General features: G+C 32.0%; 1 protein-coding gene across 1 annotated transcript in view; it reads left to right on the top strand.

The window, feature by feature from the left end:
- Positions 1 to 18,077, top strand: part of LOC131177592 (signaling peptide TAXIMIN 2-like) — a 36,154-nt gene extending 18,077 nt beyond the window's left edge. The window contains exons 4-5 of the mRNA XM_058142632.1: positions 17,604 to 17,731; positions 17,957 to 18,077. Of these exons, the coding sequence (XP_057998615.1) occupies positions 17,604 to 17,731; positions 17,957 to 18,077 (249 nt within the window). The remainder of the gene's footprint in view (positions 1 to 17,603; positions 17,732 to 17,956) is intronic.
- The last annotated feature ends 1,982 nt before the right edge of the window (positions 18,078 to 20,059 follow it).

The raw sequence follows: 20,059 nt of genomic DNA on the forward strand, positions 1-20,059 counted from the left end.
ATTAATTTTTTTTTTTACTTTGGGAATTAATGATATATTTTTATTTTTTCTTTAATTTATAAAAAGGGAAAAAAATTTGGATATAATAAAAATAGATGAAAGATTTTTTTTTTCTCTTTAATCTATTAAAAAAAGATTTGATATAATAGAAAATTAAATAATGATAAGAGGGAAGAATATTGAGAATTATGAAGAGAATTTAGTAAATAAATGGCAGAGAAGAAAACAGAATCAGTTTATCTGAACAAGTTTTGTGTTTTTTATTTAAAAACAAAAAAACAAAAAACCAAATGAAGAAAAAAATAAAATCTGAAATATAAAAATGAGAAAAATAAAATCGGATAAACTAATTAAATAAAAAAATTAAATTAAACTGAATTAATTTGATTTAATTTAATTTGATTAATTTTATTTATAAAAGACTTGTAAATAATATCTTGATTCCAAAGCAATGAATTTTGATTTTACATCTTTATTCATAAATGTCCAACTTTTTTTTAGAATAATTAATTTATGAGAAAATAAGATAAAATGAATAATTAGATAAATAAAAAGCATAATATAAAAAATACAAAAACAAATGTAAAATATAACTTTAATAAAAAAAATGGAATTATATTAATTTAGTTGGGTTATTTTGGTTATCCCCAAATGATGAATACCTTTATTTAGTATTTAAATTTTTACTAAAATACAATTAATATAATTAAAATATATAAATTTATTTTATTATTTTTTTAGTCATTAAAATACATAAGTAAACATATATTTGAACAAAATCAAGTCATAATGTAATTATATATATATATATATATATATATATATATATATATATATATATATATGGACAAAACTGGGTCAAGAACTTATAAATCAAGCCCAATTTCTCTAGACTTTGAACAATCCTTTGTTTTCCTTTTTTAAATGGAAGCCTTTAAGGATGACAAAAAGGATAATGCAAGTTGATATTTGGTCAATATTTTCGATCCTTAGGCCCATTTTGTTCGTGGATTGTATTTTTTTATTGTTTGAGATATCCGGGAAAATATGTTGGTGAAAAAAAAAATTTTATTTATAAAAATTTTAGGAAAAATTTTTAGAAAATAATTTTTCATATAAAGTATTTTTTATATATAAATTATTTTTTATAAAATAAATTACTTTTTATAAAATAAATTAAATCTTAAATTAATTTAAAATTTTACTAAGATTTGCCTTAAACTATTTAAATATATCTTAAATTCAATTATTATTACTGAATGATAGTCAAGCTCATTTAATTTCATATATTTTTTTAAACTTACGATGCACGTTTTTTATATTCGTTTTTTGTGTTTGTAATTTAATATTTTTATATATAATTTTTTATATAATATATTATTATTATAATATATTGATTATTATTATGATAATATAATAATTTTTCATTTTTTATGATATGAATATCGTACGCATACAGTGACAGAGGTAGAAATTCATTTAAGGGTTCTGAAAAGATGAGTTCTTGAGAGGTTAAGCAGGCCAAGATTTTAAGTTCTTTGAGACTATTTTTAGCGCCTGCTTTTGGATTTTTTTTTTTTTTCTCCTTCTTTAGCCAATAATTCCAAAAGATAATTTTATTTTTTTCAAATTTATTATTATTATTATTATTATTATTATTATTATTATTATTATTATTATTATTATTATTATTATTATTATTATGCTTTTGTTGCTTTTTCCTACTAGGTTGGTTACTACTTAATAGTTAATAGCATGCTTTTTTTGGTCCTAATGCTTGCTCATCATGTTCTCTAGGTGCTTGTTGCTTAAATTACATTTGATCAATTAGTTTTCTTTTATGCAATTATGAATATTTTATTCCTTACTTTATTAGAAGGAAGGATTCTTCTAGTTTCAAAATGAAGTTTCTTTACTCATTGTGTCTGCTCCATATTATCCAAAATGGTAATCTGTTTTGATTATTTAGAGCCTAACAGGTTAAAAAAATAAATTATTCATATTTACCTGTATAATTATTTAAAGCATAATTAGTTTAAAGGACTCAACCGTTTGGTTAGCCTATTTTGAATTTCATTTGTTAAAGTTCACCATGTACCAGCATACATACATACATAAAAGGTGCATGGCAAGTGATGAAGCACCATCCTTTTGATTATTTCAGGATGTTTTTTAGTTTTCTGAGTATGTTGCTTAATTTCTTATTTAATATCTTTGACAGGATGTGGAAAGAAACTACCAAATTGCTAAACAATAGCAAATTGTACTGACTTTTAGATCTCGAAAATTGCTTGGTTGTCATTTCCTACCTAGAATATCAAATACTAGGGTTTTTCCTTTTTAATTTGAGCATGGATTACTGAGTCAAGGATTTCTCTTTCTCTGTCTCCCATGGATCGTCCAGATTATTGTTCAAATGTGAAGGCAAAAAATATGTGCATAGTTGCATGAATACCAATTGAGTATTAGTTGGATTTTTAGTAGAGCATCCACATGGGTCTATTGCAGCTGGGTTTAACATTTTTTGGGATTTGTAAAATATCAATATACCCTCAAATTTTTTAAAAATTCTAAGGAGGCTCAATGCCCCCTTTGACCATTCATCGGCTCATATATGTATATGTACTTATTATTTTTAAATTAAGTTAATAAAAATAAAAATATATCAATGAAAATATAAAATTATAGAGGTGAAATTAATTATAAAAAAATTTATTATTACAATATAATTTTATAATTGTAAGTATTTATAAATATATAAATTTAACTATTTATTATTTTCTTGATTTATATATTTTTGTATTAAATTTTTAAAATAATGAAGTCTTAAGTTTATTAAGACTAATTAGTTTTTAACATTATATAATTTTTATAAAACATATATAATTAGCGTAAAAAATCTAAACTTTTTCCAATACTTTTCAAAAGTTTATACATATAATAGTAAAATAAATTTAATTTGGTATAGTTTCATATAATATTTATGTTCTTTTTTATTTTTAGTTATTTTTTATTTTATTTTTTTTTATTTTATTTAATAAAATTAATTACACACACTCATATCAATAAGTATCAATATTATTGATTTTTATTTGATATATAATATTATACATAGTTTCATACTTTTTTATGATATAGATACAAACTTTAAAAATAAGATTGCCAAATATATTAACACCAATAAATTATTTATAAGTAATAAATTAATAACTAAATTTTTTATAATAAAAACTAAAAATCGATGCTAATAAAATAAAAAAAAAAACTGATGCTAATAAAAAAAAACACTAACATTAGTATATTATTATTTTTAATTGGAATAATTATAGTAAAAAAGTATAAATAATTATTCTATTTACAACATGGCACTTTGTTAAACTAATATATTTTTAAATTAAATTTTTTAGTAATTATTTTTCTACAAGTAAACGTCATTGTTGAATCTAAATAAATAAAAATTTTATTAAATAATATAATACTTGTATTCATAAAAAAATAATTTGACTCTTTTTTGTAAATAATATAAATTATAAAGATATTTTTATAAAATTTTATTTTAAATTATATTATAATAAAAATTTAATTAAATAGAATTTAAATACACGTAAGACTAAAAATTTCAGATTTATATAAACTCTGAAATTATATAGATAATTAAATTTTAAATCTTAAGAATTTTAAATTTATATAAATATTAAAATTAAATTAAATAATAAAAATATAATTATAAATATTAAAAATAATGAAGGACAATTTAAGCAAAACTAATATTCGTACTTTTACACATTTATATATTACTATTTTTTTAACGCGGGTTGCACGTTATGCTTGTTGTTTATTTTTGTTATTTAATTTTTTTATATGCAATTTTTAAAAAAAAAATTATATTAATTAACTAATAAATCTTAAAATATTTTAAAATTTTATTTATTTATTTTCTTAAGTATATATATTATATAAAAAAAATTAACATACCTCTTACAAATTAGTGTAGACTACAAAATATAGCCATTTATATACTATTAATCTGGGAATGAGATTATATATATATATATTTATTTATTTATTTATTATATTTTTTTTTTGTTATAACGAGCACGTAAATCTAAGGTACACATACAAATTGCACAATCATACAATATTGAAAAGAGAAGAAGAATAGCACAAGATTTAACGTGGTTCAATTATAAGATTTACGTCTACGGGGAAGACAAGAGAAAAAAAGTTTCACTATAATAAAAAGAGTAAGATACAATTAATCAGAACTCTCAAACCCTAACCTCAGTATGTTTCTCGAATATCTCACAACTCTACCATAAATGATAGAATATTACAATATTTATACTGGTCCATGTCCTCCGCTACCACAACAGATCTCACTTTTTATCCCAATCGAGTCGCAGTGCGAAACTTTAGGGTTGGGTTACAATTTGGGTCCATGAAAAAATATATCCAAAATTTAAGTCACAAAAATAACATATGTATATATATATATATATATCTTATCAATAAATGTAGTACATTATAAGTGTGATGATATAGAAAATCAAATATGATAATTTCAAATAGATTTTATTTTTTTTGCAGTTAGCGCATGTAAGAATAACATGATTCATAAAATCTAGAGAATTAAAAAAAATAAAAAATAATAAGAAATATATACCTAAATAATCATAGCAGCAGAGATCACTAATCTTTCCACCATGCAAGATCTCCATATCTAACAGATAAAAATAAATATTAATATTTTGTTTTTGAGGTACATCATTGTCTGGACTATATATGAACATAGATGTACTTATAATTTGTCAACAATCAGCTTGAACATGTTTCTCTTGACATATTTTTTAAGTGTAATTTTTTCTCCTTTTTTTTTTCTCATTGTCTTTTTAGTTTTTGTAACACCCTCCCGGTAGCAACTCCGTACATTCTACTGTTCCGGTGATCGGTGTCGGTCCGGACAGCTAGAACGTTCGGAAAAATATTTAAACTAAAGTGAGGGACCATAATTAACTCAAATATTAATAAGAAAAAATTTAGGAAAAATTTTAAAAATAAAATACAACCAAGTCAAATGAGCCGGTGCCCAAGCGATGGGTAACCCAGAGGGAAGTTGCGGTTCTCACGACTAGGAGCCCTAGACCCGGGAAAAAATTCATAAAATAATTTTTGGGACTTCAGAGAAGGGTCATTGAGGTTCCTATGGCATTAGAATGCCAAGAAAATATTTAGAAAAATTTTTCAATCGGTACAGACAATTTTGACCCGTTAAGCCAAACGGAGGGCATTTTGGTCATTTCGCCTTCAGAGGTGATTTTTGGCCGACTTGTCCAGTTGAGTAAATAATTATTATAACATAAAATGTGAATAAATATTGCTAAAAATTAAATTGAAAATAAGTAGAGAGTAAAGAATAGAAAATGAGATAAAAGGCTCATTTATGACATATGATGATGTCATTTAAAAGCTTCCACCAATCACATTTAAACAACTATTTAATTAATTAATAAAAAAGAGATAAATAAGGCCAAAGGAATTAAAATACCAGCTGCCTTCTTCTTCCCCAAAACCAGCCGAAATCCATGCCTAGCCCAAACCTCCATTAACATCTTCAAAAAGCTTCATTTCTCTCCTCCTTTCACCATAATTCCTCCTATTCCTTTCACTAAAATTCATCCTTGTACCTTGCATAACCTTTTGGCAACCAAGAAGAAGAAAGAAAGTGAAGTTAAGCTTGGGAAAATTCTGCCCTACAAGAGGTTAGTGCACATATATACTTAGAACTCTTTATTTCCATGTTAAAGACTTAAAAAGGAGTAAGAATTTAAAAGTCAAATGAATGAAATTTATATTTATGTTTACCATGAATTTCGGCAGCCCTAAGGAAGGAACATGATTGAGTGTCTTGATGGACTTGGAGTGAACTAAAGATCATATTTAAAGTATGTAAATATAAGGATAATGGATTAGTTAGTTAACTAAGGCAATATGGGTGAACTTTGAATTTGGGCTAGGGTTTGGGAGTGAAAATTTGACTTGGCTTATGAAATTATTAAAGAACATTCTAATGGTCAATTAGTGACCATTTGAGGTAAGTTGACCATAATTTGGACTGAAATATAGCATGGCAAAGTGAAATGGTAGGCTGCCTAGGGACAGCAGCAAGGAGGCTGTGAGTCCAGCCTGTTTGGACTACCATATCTTTGGCTGTGTAGGTTCAATTGGTGTTTGGCCAATTGGACATGAAACTAGACTTATAATGGCACAATTTTGCTGAAGAAACCATGCCCAAAAGACCAAAGCAAGTGGACCAAAAGTTGGCCCCAATCCGGATACCCTGCAAGCAAATTCTGCAGAATGACCAAATGAACAGTAACTGTTCATTTAGCCATAACTCACTGTAGAATGGTCCATTTGACCTGAAATTTTTATAGCAATAAGATGAGATATAGAAAAACAACTTTAATGAAGAAACCTACCCCAAATTATGACCAGAACCTATTCAACAAGGCAGTGGCAGTCACTATTCATTGTACTGTAGATTTGGTAAATTCTGCAGATTGGAAATCCGGCCAGCTGTGGTTTTTGGACCATATCTGGAGCTACAAAACTCCAAATGGAGTGATTCAAAAAAAGAAATTCAACTACACAAAATAAGGAACAACTTTCATGTTTACCATTTCCTCAAATTTCCAATGTAACAGTCCCTAATGGAACAGTAAACTTATGGTACAAAAACTGAAAATTCTACCCCTTAGTGCTAAGCTTGGAAATGGATTTGGTGATTAATTCCAACAAGTTTTAAATGCAAAATGTGGTACATTGGGAGTGTTAAAACCAATGCACCTATTTTCTATCCAAAAGTCAATATTTTTGTTGACTAATGAAGTAAATAGTGACACCAAAACTTGAAATTCACAAATTAAAGAATTTTAAAGTATCAAATGCCCTAGTATACCTAACAAGATTGGTTTGGATAGTTTGGCATGCCAATAGGGTTCAGTTAGAAGTACTGCACATGGCGTTATGCCATTCTGTGATTTTATGGCTTTTAGTCATTTTGATATTGTGTTGAGACTTGGCCTCGTGCCTAATATTATTTACTGACTTGTTAGCTCATTTGCACAAGGAGATACATATGTGACCGATGGTGTGACGGCGAGGTACTTGATGCCCAAAGTGCGGTTTACCCGTTTATCCATCGATCGTCCAAAGATAGGTTACTTGGGCAACCAAATGAATGAAAGTGGATAAAGTTAACGAAATGAATGGATATACAAATACAAAACAAATAAGACATGTACATTCAATACATATTTATTTTATGCAATTTTCTTTTATTTTATTATTGCACCACTAAGCACTATTGCTTAGCGCGTTGCTTTGCCACGCGTGAGGTTCCGGAGATACTGATCGTGAGCCCGAGTGGACCGCAGAGGTGAGTCCATCCTGTGACTCTGCATAGTATCCGTGTCACCTCACCACCTACAGTGCATTGGTAGGACACTAGGCTTCATTTTGATATTTTGTAATTGATTTTTATTTTCCTTTGTGTCAATGAAGCTTATGTAATGTATTTTGATTTTCATGTAAATAATGAAAATTGTGTTGATGAATGAAAAAGTGAATGTTTATTTGTGATTTGTACATGATTATCATATGAGATGAATGATTGAGAAATGAAATTGAAAAATGTTGAGATTTTGATGATCTCTGGAGTTTGAGAATGATGAGAAATGATTATTGGAAGTGTTTTTAACAGTTCAAGAACAGTTTTCTCGATTTTAGCGGTACTACTCTGGGATTTTCTATAAAATTTTCGGAACCTCAAATAAATTATAATTTTAATAAATGACTTAAATGAATTATATTTCACAAATTGTATTCAAAACTATGATAAAAATTAATTGAGATAAAATAGAGTGTTCTGGATACACCGTGTGATATAGCTTACTCGGATATATTGTAGACGGGTAAGGGGTGTCACATTTAGTGGTATCAGAGCACGGTTTAGGCGTTTCTAGGCCTAGATTGAGTCCATACCATGCATCGCATTTGTAAGAGTTGAGGTGACACTATTGCAGATCTGTTTGTCTTTCTTATTTTGAATAGGATATGGACCCTACGTCACAGAGAGCAGTTGAGGAGGAAGTGGAGAGTCATGCTCCACCTGCAGCAGCTGAGACTGGGGGTATGGGAGAACTCGCTCACGACTCAAGCGAGCACCTTTCGGCCTCCACGAGCCATGTTCCAACAAATGGCCAAATTCTTGAGACAAATGGTGGGGTAATGCCAAGATGCAAGACACCACCACCACCACCTCCACAACCAAAATCACACCTGGAAAAATTGAGAAAGTATGGAGCAGTGGACTTCTTTGGCAAGAGAGAAGATGATTCTGTTGCAGCAGAGAATTGGTTGAACAGAACAGGCAAAGTCTTAAAACAACTCCACTGCACCCCAGAACAAAACCTAGAAGCTGCCATATCTCTGTTGCAAGATGATGCTTATGAATGGTGGGATACGGTGTCTAGTGAAGTACAGCCAGAAATGGTAACTTGGGACTTTTTCCTCTCAGAATTCAAGAAGAAGTATGTGGGTAGTGTATATCTAGAAGAGAGAAGAAGGGAATTCATTAACCTGAGGCAGAGACAGTTGTCAGTGGCCGAGTATGAGAAGGAATTCGTAAGATTGAGCCGCTATGGAAGGGAGATAGTCCCTAATGAGGCTGAAAGGTGTAAGAGATTTGAAGAGGGATTAAATGACAACATAAAGATCCAGATCACCGCCTTGGGAATCACTGACTTCACCAAGTTAGTGGAAGCTGCATTAAAAGTGGAGAAAGTAAGAATCAGTGAGCAGACTAGAAGGGAAAGACAGCAAAAGAGGGGCCCAGGTCAGTCTAGTTCATCTCCTGCATTTGGGAAGAAGTTTAAGGGTCCACCTGCACAAAGTTCAGGCCAGCCACAAGGTCGTGGTCGATCTCGGGGCCTGAGCCACGGTTACCCCTAGGAGAGGTCACCCACACCATCGGTGGGCGCTCTCCGAGGATGGGGTTCAGGACCAGCCCGGCATCTTCCTGCATGTCCACACCGCTTGAAATGGCATAAGGGAGTGTTGGAGAGTGGCGGTGCGCTAAGGTGTGGGTCAACAGAGCATCGGTTGAGGAACGCCCACGCAGAACCACTATACCGCTCCAATGCAAGCGACATGCACTGCTCCGCACCACAAAGGGGTAGGAAATCGCAAATCTGGCGATGGGATCATCACAGGCTGCATCGAGCCACAGAGAGGCCGATAATGTACCACCGCGAGCCTATGCCATTAAAGCTTAGGAGGAGCAAGATGCCCCGAACGTCATCAGGGGTATGTTCTCCCTCTACAATACATCTGTGCATGCATTGGTGGATCCAGGATCCACTCATTCATACATCTGCATCAACTTACCCGTAGAAAGGGGGATACTAGTAGGGGAGAGTGACCAAGACATTCTGGTCACTAATCCATTGGGCCACAGTGTGTTAGTGAACAAAGTGTACAAGGGTTGCCCGTTAAGGATTCAGGGGTATGAATTCTTGGCAGACCTGATTGAGTTGCCCTTCCACGAGTTTGACGTGATTTTGGGAATGGACTGGTTATCACGTCATCAGGCAATAGTTGATTGCAAATTGAAGAGAATTTCTTTGAAAACTTCTGAAGGTAATGAGATCACTGTTGTGGGGGAAAGGATAGATTTCTTGTCCAATGTCATCTCAGCCACAGTTGCAAGAAGAATGATAAGAAAAGGCTGTGAAGCCTACCTAGCACATGTGGTGGATACTAGGCAAGCTAAGCCAAACTGAGTGATATACCCACGCAAGAGACTTCCTGCAGGTATTTCTGAAGAGTTGCACAGTTTGCCACCAAAGGAAGTTGAATTTGCTATTGAGACACTGCAGATCTGCACCCATTTCCATTGCTCCTTATAGGATGGCACCCAGAATTGAGGAGTTGAAAACTCGGTTGCAGAGTTGCTTGATAAGGGGTTCATACGCCCATGTGTCACCATGGGCAGCTCGGTCGCTTGTAAAAAGAAGGATGGGACTTTGAGGCTATGCATCGATTCATCGATAGTTGAATAAAGTGACGTGAAGAACAAATATTCGTTGCCTAGAATTGATGATCTGTTTGATCGGTTGAAGGAGCAGGAGTATTTTCTAAGATTGATCTCGCATCGAGGTATCATCGATTGAGGGTGAAGGATGTAGATGTGCCAAAGATCGCATTCAGACCCGATATGGGCATTATGAGTTTCGTGATGCCCTTTGGCCTAACAAATGCACCAGCATTCATGGACCTTATGAACCGTATCTTCCATCCACACTTAGATCGGTTCGTAGTGGTCTTTATTGATGATATTTTGGTGTATTCCAAGACCAGGGAAGAACATGATGAGCATTTGAGGATTGTTCTGCAAACCCTGAGAGAAAAGAAGCAGGATGCTAAGTTGTCCAAGTGTGACTTTTGGTTGAATGAGAATGCAGTCCTTGGACACAGAGTGTCAGCTAATGGGATTAGGTGGATCCCAAGAAAATAGAAGCGATGATGGAATGGAAGCCTCCCAGAATACAACTAAGGTCAGAAGTTTCTTGGGGCTAGCTGGGTATTACAGGAGATTTGTGAAGGGATTTTCCTTAATAGCTGCTCCAATGACCAAGTTGTTACACAAGAATGTCAGATTTGACTGGAATAACTAGTGTCAGACCAGTTTTGAGAAGTTAAAGGTTATGTTGACAGAGGCACCAGTGTTAACACAGCCAATATCAGGAAAGGACTTTGTGGTCTATAGTGATGCCTCTCATAATGGGTTAGGGTGTGTATTGATGCAAGAGGGAAAGGTGATTGCCTATGCTTCCAGGCAGCTAAGGCCACATGAACAGAATTACCCTACCCATGATCTAGAGCTTGCAGCAATTATCTTCGCACTAAGATATGGAGGCATTACTTGTAAGGTGAAAAGTGCTACATTTGCACAGACCACAAGAGTCTAAAATATTTGCCAACTCAGAAGGAGATCAACCTTAGATAGAGGCAATGGATTGAGTTCCTGAAAGACTATGATTGTGTAATTGACTACCATCCTGGGAAGGCAAATGTAGTTGCTGATGCTTTGAGCAGAAAATCCATGACAGCTTTGAGATCATTGAATGCCCGTCTAACTTTGATTCGAGATGGAGCTATTTTGGCTGAGTTGCAAGTGAGGCCAAACCTGCTACAACAGATTTTAAATGGGCAAAAGGCAGATGAAAAGTTAATGGCTATTATGAGCAAAATCTCAGAGGGAAAAGCAACTGACTATGGGGTGGAAGCAGATGGGTGTCTGTATTACAAAGGAAGATTGTGTACCGGATGATGGGAATTGAAGGCGAGATTCTAAAAGAGGCACACACGATTGCATATGCTATGCACCTGGAAGTACAAAGATGTATCATGATCCAAGCTTGATTGGTGGCACAGTATGAAGAAGGACATAGCCGACTATGTGACTAAATGCTTGACATGTCGACAAGTCAAGGCGTAACATCAAGTTTCATCGGGTTTGCTACACCATACGCATAACTGAATGGAAATGGGATCGGGTCACCAAGGATATTGTAAGTGGTCTACCTCTCACCAAGAAGAAATATGATGGAGTATGGGTGATAGTGGATAGATTGACAAAGTCAGCACACTTTATGCCAGTTAGGTCTGACTACTCAATGGAGAAGTTAGCAGAATTGTATATCGCTGAGATAGTTAGATCGCATGGAATTCCACTTTCCATCATATCCGATCGAGACCCAAGGTTTACATCGAGATTTTGGAAGAAGTTGCATGAGTCCTTGGGTACACAACTCCACTTCAAGATGACTTTCCATCCTCGAGACGGATGGGCAATCCGAAAGAGTAATCCAGTCCTTGAGGATATCTTGAGGAGTTGTGTCATTGAGTTTGAGGAAGTTGGGATAGATACCTCCCACCGCGAATTTGCATACAACAATAGTTACCAAGCTAGTATCCAAATGGCCCCGTATGAAGCAATCGTATGGGAGAAAATGTAGAACTCAGGTGTCTTTGGACTGAATTGGGCGAACAAGCGGTGGGGCCGGATCGTGAAACAGATCGAGGAGAAAGTGAAACTAATCAAAGCCAATCTGAAGGTTGCCTCGCATGCATGTAAATCTTATGCCGACCTGAAGAGAAAAGAAATAGAATATGCTGTTGGCGACAAAGTGTTCCTCAAGGTGTCACCGTGGAAGAAGGTATTGAGGTTTGGAAGAAAAGGTAAATTAAGCCCTAGGTTCATTAGTCCATATGAAGTCATTGAACGTGTGGGTCCAGTGGCCTATAGGCTAGCTTTAACACCAGAGCTGGACAAGATCCACAATGTGTTCCACGTGTCCATGCTCAGAAGATACCGCTCAGATCCTTCACATGTCATCTTCAAGGAAGAAATTGAAATACAACCAGATTTGACATATGAAGAAGAACCTCTACGGATCCTCGCTCGGGAAATAAAAGAATTGAGGAACAAGCAGATTCCACTGGTGAAAGTGCTTTGGAGGCACCACAACACCGAGGAGGCAACTTGGGAAAGTGAAGAGACGATGAGGCAACAGTTCCCTCAACTGTTTGCATCAGGTAAATTTCGATGACGAAATTTAAATTAGAGGGGAAGAGTTGTAACACCCTCCCGGTAGCAACTCCGTACATTCTACTGTTCCGGTGACCGGTGTCGGTCCGGACAGCTAGAACGTTCGGAAAAATATTTAAACTAAAGTGAAGAACCATAATTCACTCAAATATTAATAAGAAAAAATTTAGGAAAAATTTTAAAAATAAAATACAACCAAGTCAAATGAGTCGGTGCCCAAGCGATGGGTAACCCAGAGGGAAGTTGCGGTTCTCACGACTAGGGGCCCTAGACCCGGGGAAAAATTCATAAAATAATTTTTGGGACTTCAGAGAAGGGTCATTGAGGTTCCTATGGCATTAGAATGCCAAGAAAATATTTAGAAAAATTTTTCAATCGGTACAGACAATTTTGACCCGTTAAGCCAAACGGAGGGCATTTTGGTCATTTCGCCTTCAGAGGTGATTTTTGGCCGACTTGTCCAGTTGAGTAAATAATTATTATAACATAAAATGTGAATAAATATTGCTAAAAATTAAATTGAAAATAAGTAGAGAAGTAAAGAATAGAAAATGAGATAAAAGGCTCATTTATGACATATGATGATGTCATTTAAAAGCTTCCACCAATCACATTTAAACAACTATTTAATTAATTAATAAAAAAGAGATAAATAAGGCCAAAGGAATTAAAATACCAGCTGCCTTCTTCTTCCCCAAAACCAGCCGAAATCCATACCTAGCCCAAACCTTCATTAACATCTTCAAAAAGCTTCATTTCTCTCCTCCTTTCACCATAATTCCTCCTATTCCTTTCACTAAAATTCATCCTTGCACCTTGCATAACCTTTTGGCAGCCAAGAAGAAGAAAGAAAGTGAAGTTAAGCTTGGGAAAATTCTGCCCTACAAGAGGTTAGTGCACATATATACTTAGAACTCTTTATTTCCATGTTAAAGACTTAAAAAGGAGTAAGAATTTGAAAGTCAAATGAATGAAATTTATGTTTATGTTTACTATGAATTTCGGTAGCCCTAAGGAAGGAACATGATTGAGTGTCTTGATGGACTTGGAGTGAACTAGAGATCATATTTAAAGTATGTAAATATAAGGATAATGGATTAGTTAGTTAACTAAGGCAATATGGGTGAACTTTGAATTTGGGCTAGGGTTTGGGAGTGAAAATTTGACTTGGCTTATGAAATTGTTAAAGAACATTCTAATGGTCAATTAGTGACCATTTGAGGTAAGTTGACCATAATTTGGACTGAAATATAGCATGGCAAAGTGAAATGGTAGGTCGCCTAGGACAAAGCAGAAGGAGGTCGTGAGTCTAGCCTGTTTGGACTGCCATATCTTTGGCTGTGTAGGTTCAATTGGTGTTTGGCCAATTGGACATGAAACTAGACTTATAATGACACAATTTTTCTGAAGAAACCATGCTCAAAAGACCAAAGCAAGTGGACCGAAAGTTGGCCCCAATCCGGATACCCTGCAAGCAAATTCTGCAGAATGACCAAATGAACAGTGTTCATTTGGCCATAACTCACTGTAGAATGGTCCATTTGACCTGAAATTTTTACAGAAACAAGATGAGATATAGACAAACAACTTTCATGAAGAAACCTACCCCAAATTATGACCAGAACCTATTCAACAAGGCAATGGCAGTCACTATTCATTGTACTGCAGATTTGGTAAATTCTGCAGATTGGAAATCCGGCCAGCTGTGGTTTTTGGACCATATCTGGAGCTACAAAACTCCAAATGGAGTGATTCAAAAAAAGAAATTCAACTAGACAAAATAAGGAACAAATTTAATGTTTACCATTTCCTCAAATTTCCAATGTAACAGTCCCTAATGGAACAGTAAACTTATGGTACAAAAATTGAAAATTCTGCCCCTTAGTGCTAAGCTTGGAAATGGATTTGGTAATTAATTCCAACAAGTTTTAAATGCAAAATGTGGTACATTGGGAGTGTTAAAACCAATGCACCTATTTTCTATCCAAAAGTCAACATTTTTGTTGACTAATGAAGTGAATAGTGACACCAAAACTTGAAATTTACAAATTAAAGAATTTTAAAGTATCAAATGCCCTAGTATACCTAACAAGATTGGTTTGGATAGTTTGGCATGCCAATAGGGTTCAGTTAGCAGTACTGCACATGGCGTTATGCCATTCTGTGATTTTATGGCTTTTAGCCATTTTGATATTGTGTTGAGACTTGTCCTCGTGCCTAATATTATTTATAGCTTGTTAGCTGTTCTGTTGCACACCGGGAGATACATATGTGACCGATGGTGTGACTGCCCGAGATACTTGATACCCAGTGCCAGTTTACCCGTTTATCCAGTCTAGTCGTCCAGTATAGGTTACTTGGGCAACCAAATGAATGAAAGTGGATAAAGTTAACGAAATGAATGGATATACAAATACAAAACAAATAAGACATGTACATTCAATACATATTTATTTTCTGCTATTTTCTTTTATTTTATTATTGCACCACTAAGCATTATTGCTTAGCGCGTTGCTTTTGCCACGCGTAGGTTCTGGAGATACTGATCGTGAGCCCAGTAGACCGCAGACTGGGTGAGTCCATCCTGCATCTCAAGCATAGTGTCCGTGTCACCTCACCACCTACAGTGCATTGGTAGGACACTAGGCTTCATTTTGGTATTTTGTAATTGATTTTTATTTTCCTTTGTGTAAATGAAGCTTATGTAATGTATTTTGATTTTCATGTAAATAATGAAAATTGTGTTGATGAATGGAAAAGTGAATGTTTATTTGTGATTTGTACATGATTATCATATGAGATGAATGATTGAGAAATGAAATTGAAAAATGTTGAGATTTTGATGATCTCTGGAGTTTGAGAATGATGAGAAATGATTATTGGAAGTGTTTTTAACAGGTTCCGAAGAACGGTTTTCTCCAGTTTTAGCCGGTACTCTGCCGGATTTTTTATAAAATTTTCGGAACCTCAAATAAATTATAATTTTAATAAATGACTTAAATGAATTATATTTCACAAATTGTATTCAAAACTATGATAAAAATTAATTGAGATAAAATGGAGTGTTCTGGATACACCGTGTGACATAGCTTACTCGGATATACTGTAGACGGGTAAGGGGTGTCACAGTTCTTCACTTATTTAAGAAATTCATTGTTTATTGTATTTAAGTAAACAAGGATATTATTAATATATATCCTCTTATTATTATATTTTCATATACTAAAATAAAGTAATAAATTTTGATAATTATTTAAAAATTGGCCATAAAAAAGTCATAAAAAATAAAATTATTATTTTAATTTTCAATTTGATATTCATCAATATTTCTGGAGACAGAAAAGTTTGAAAAGTCAATTTTTATTTTTTTTTTAGTTAAATTCTATAAAAATAATCAAATTTTTTTAACAAAATTGATTTTTTTTTAATTTTTACAAAATAAACTAAATTGTTTTGAAGAAAAAAGAAAGCAACAAATTTTATAAAAATAATTTTCGATTTTATTTTTTATAAAATTTTATTTTGAATTATAATAAAAAACTTAATTAAATAGAATTTAATTACAAATATAATTAAAAATTTTAAATTTATATAAACTCTATAATCAATTAAAAAATAAAATTTAAAATAAATTAATTTTTAATAGCCAATCAAATTTTGTCTTTTTATTGTAATATTAGTAAATCACTATGGGTATTTTTGGCAAAACTAATATTCTCCTCTCTCTTCTCACATTTATATATAGTATAGATAAATTATAGATTATATATAGATAAATATGCAGATAGATTGTAAATTATAGATAGATTAATAATATTTTTTATTTTTTATTTATTAATTTCTTATTTTAATTAATTATTTCTTATAAAATTTTATATTTAATTGAAACTTAAATATAAATGACTAAGAAATTTAAACTCATATAAACTTTAAACTTAAAAAATTTTAAATTTATACAAACTTTAAAATTAATTTAAATAATAAAAATATAATTATAATTAATTTTAAGCATGAAAGATAATTTAGGTAAAGCTAATATTTTCACCTCCTTTATACATTCATAAAAAAATATAAATATAAATATAAATAATCCTCAAAAATATATTTTTTATTAAAATTTATATTTTAAAAATTTAATAATTTTGTAAAATATTTAAATAATATTTATTTAAAAAATATATATATATATATATATTATATTTAATGACGGATTTAATAAGAGATACCTAACATATTATAGTTCAATATGAATATCATTTTTTTAATTTAAATACATTTTAAATTTAATTATATATTATTTAAATTTATTTTAATAAAATTTAATTAAATTAAATGCTTAAAAATATACAATTCCATGCTATTTCCAAAGCTTTCAACAATTCCTTTTCTTTCTTTATTTGATAAGTCAATTCCGTTTCAAGGATTTCCAAGAATTATCCAAATGTTCCCCTCTCTTCAAATGTGAAAAACATGTAACACCAAAGCACTTCACCCTCTGCCACTCCTTACCCCATTGAAACAGACACTCAACTTTCCGAAATTCCTTTGATGCCCAAAATACCCACCAACTTTCACACCAAATGACCCTAAGAAAATTCCAATTTCTTAGGCTACTTTTGCCAATACGTTAAAAGATTTTTGTAGCATACCGGCCAGTAAACCATCCAAACTAAATGAATTCATATATTTAAATATTAGTCATAATTTAAAAATATTTCTAAATAAAAATATATATAATTTTATAATTTAATTTATAAATTTTAATTTAAATAATATCAAAACTGACTTTATCTTAAATCGACGGGTGCAGGTCTTTCCAGTCCCTATAAATTAATAGAATCTGCATAGTGGCGTGGCAAACTACGTACCAACTCTATATAAATTTCTCTCATTCTTGCCTCTTCTTCCAAGAATCATATCTTTGCAACAGAGAAGAAAGATTAGAAAAAGTTTGCAAGAAATAGGAGATTGCAGGCCTTATGGGTTCTTGCTGGGCTTGCCATTTGCTTTGGTTGCTCTGCTTTTGTCTCTTATTGGTGCTGTCGCCTGGATCATTGGGTATGTTTCTGTTTATATATTCTTCCAACTCCTTTGTTTTTTTTTCACTATTTTTGATCTTTTAGAAGTAAAACCCAGATCATAAGATTATAAAATTTTCATGTATTTTACCCTTTTTTCTCCCTAAATATTTATGTTAAAAGAGGGTTTTTTTTTTCCTGATTTTGGCTTGATTGATTTGCCCTTTTTTTTTTTTTTGGAATTTGTGTTTTTCTTCAATGGCAGGACTATACTGAGTTGCTTGTGCCCATGTTGTGTATGTTGTGCTGGTCTGGCCAATTTGGCAATAGATATTATAAAGCTTCCCTTCAAAATACTTAAATGGTTCGCTGATATTCCTTGTTAATATGTTGATTTCTTAATTGAGATTTTTAGTTATCCTAGAAATTCATGAGATAAATTACTCATTTCTTTTTTTCCTTTTTGTGCCGTTTTTTCCCTAAGGGTTTATAGACTGATGATCTACCCTATAACATTTTAATTATCTGTACATTGATTTTTTCTTATTGATTACTTTGCTTTTTATGATTAATGAATTGGATTTTGATAGCGACAGCAATGGATGGAGTATTTTTTAACTAATTGATTTGACAAATTTTTTTTTATATGCTTCATTTAATAATTGAAATGAATTTGAGTAATATAAAATTACATTTTTTATGACTTTAAATTTAAAAAGTAATATTCACATACATGTAAATTAAATTATGTTTTATATATTTGATATTTGTTATTTGAATTCGTTTATATAATTTATTCATTAAATATAAAATATATATTTTTTATAATAATATTTATAATTTTTAAATATTAAATTTTAAATAGAGGATTAATAATTTTAAAATATAAATTATTAATAAAAATATATAAAATTAAGCGAGTTTAGATAGTATTCAAATAATAATAGTAGGATTTTAGATGAGTTCAAGTAATTTAGAATAAATTTTAATTGAGTATAGGATAAATTTATATATGAAAATTATTAATTAAGTTCAAATTAAAATATTGTGATTTTTTTGGGTATCTTACTCTTTATTATCATATTTGAATGGCTCTTTTACGGGTTGATTTGATTTCAAATTGATCAACTCAACACTAAACATAAATCGATTCATGTATAAACTAACTCAACATGTCACAACCCGATCCCACTGCGTAATCGACATTAAGACTTGGATCAATATAAGGCCCCTAAAATTCGTAGTAAGTCTAACTATTCATTAGCCCACCCTTGAAGCCCATATACAAGCCCATTTCAAAAACAACAAACAGTTCACCATAACTGGACTATCTAACGGGAAGTTTGTAGTTCGCCTGACCTATAATCACATAATACATATATTCAGGAGCTCACCACCCTCACCATTCCCAACTTAGCAATATAAATCAAATGGGAGCTTAGCTCTCTCATTCAAGGTGAATACATTCACACATACATAGATTAATAAGTTTACAATTTCAAAATAAATATTCTTTTATAGTCCCATTCCAAATAAAATATTTCTAATACATGTGGAGATCTAGATTTCAAAATAAACAACACGGAATACGGAAATAACAACTAATAGACTTACGAGGAAGAAAGCAACTTAATAACAAAGAAAAGTTCTCCTGTAACCTAGAAAAATAGAGTGAACAAGAGTGAGCGTTTAACTCATAGAGTAAGTTATTGATTTTATATACAATTTCTATAACTATATAGTACTAATACATCCCTAAGGATGAAATACAACATAGATCATTAATTTCAAATAATTGCAATAATACTCAGATAAATAATAATTTGGAGCACACATACACCCGTGTGTCATGCCAATATAAATATAATATGGGAGTTGATCTCCTATACAGCTCTCTTAATCCAAGGTCTGCCAGCGAGATCAACTCGAGCTAGCCAGACTTTCTCTTACAATCCAAGTGCGGGGGTCAATAAGATCAACTCAAAGCCGTACTCACCCTGACTTATCACAAAAGGACTAAGCCCCAAGCGAGACTAGCTCAAGCCGATTTGCCCGTCCTATCCATATCCACCACTAATACACCATACGCATACCAACACACACACGCAGCTCCAAATTACCCTAGACGACACTCACATCAAACCATCAAGTAAAGATGCAATATAAAGCGTGCCTATAGTAGCTAATACATATATCTATAAGTGATACATGGGCATGCTGTGACATAGAATAACAATAATATTGAAATTTTAAATAAATTCAATATTGACTCACAGTACTTTACAAGTCACTGCGATAGCTAAGAGTAGAAGGAAGGCTGGCCCAGCTCACCTAAACAATTACATTATAAACTGATCAATATTTGTAA

The sequence above is a fragment of the Hevea brasiliensis genome, unplaced genomic scaffold (assembly GCF_030052815.1).
Source record: "Hevea brasiliensis isolate MT/VB/25A 57/8 unplaced genomic scaffold, ASM3005281v1 Scaf61, whole genome shotgun sequence".
Classification (NCBI taxonomy): Eukaryota; Viridiplantae; Streptophyta; class Magnoliopsida; order Malpighiales; family Euphorbiaceae; genus Hevea; species Hevea brasiliensis.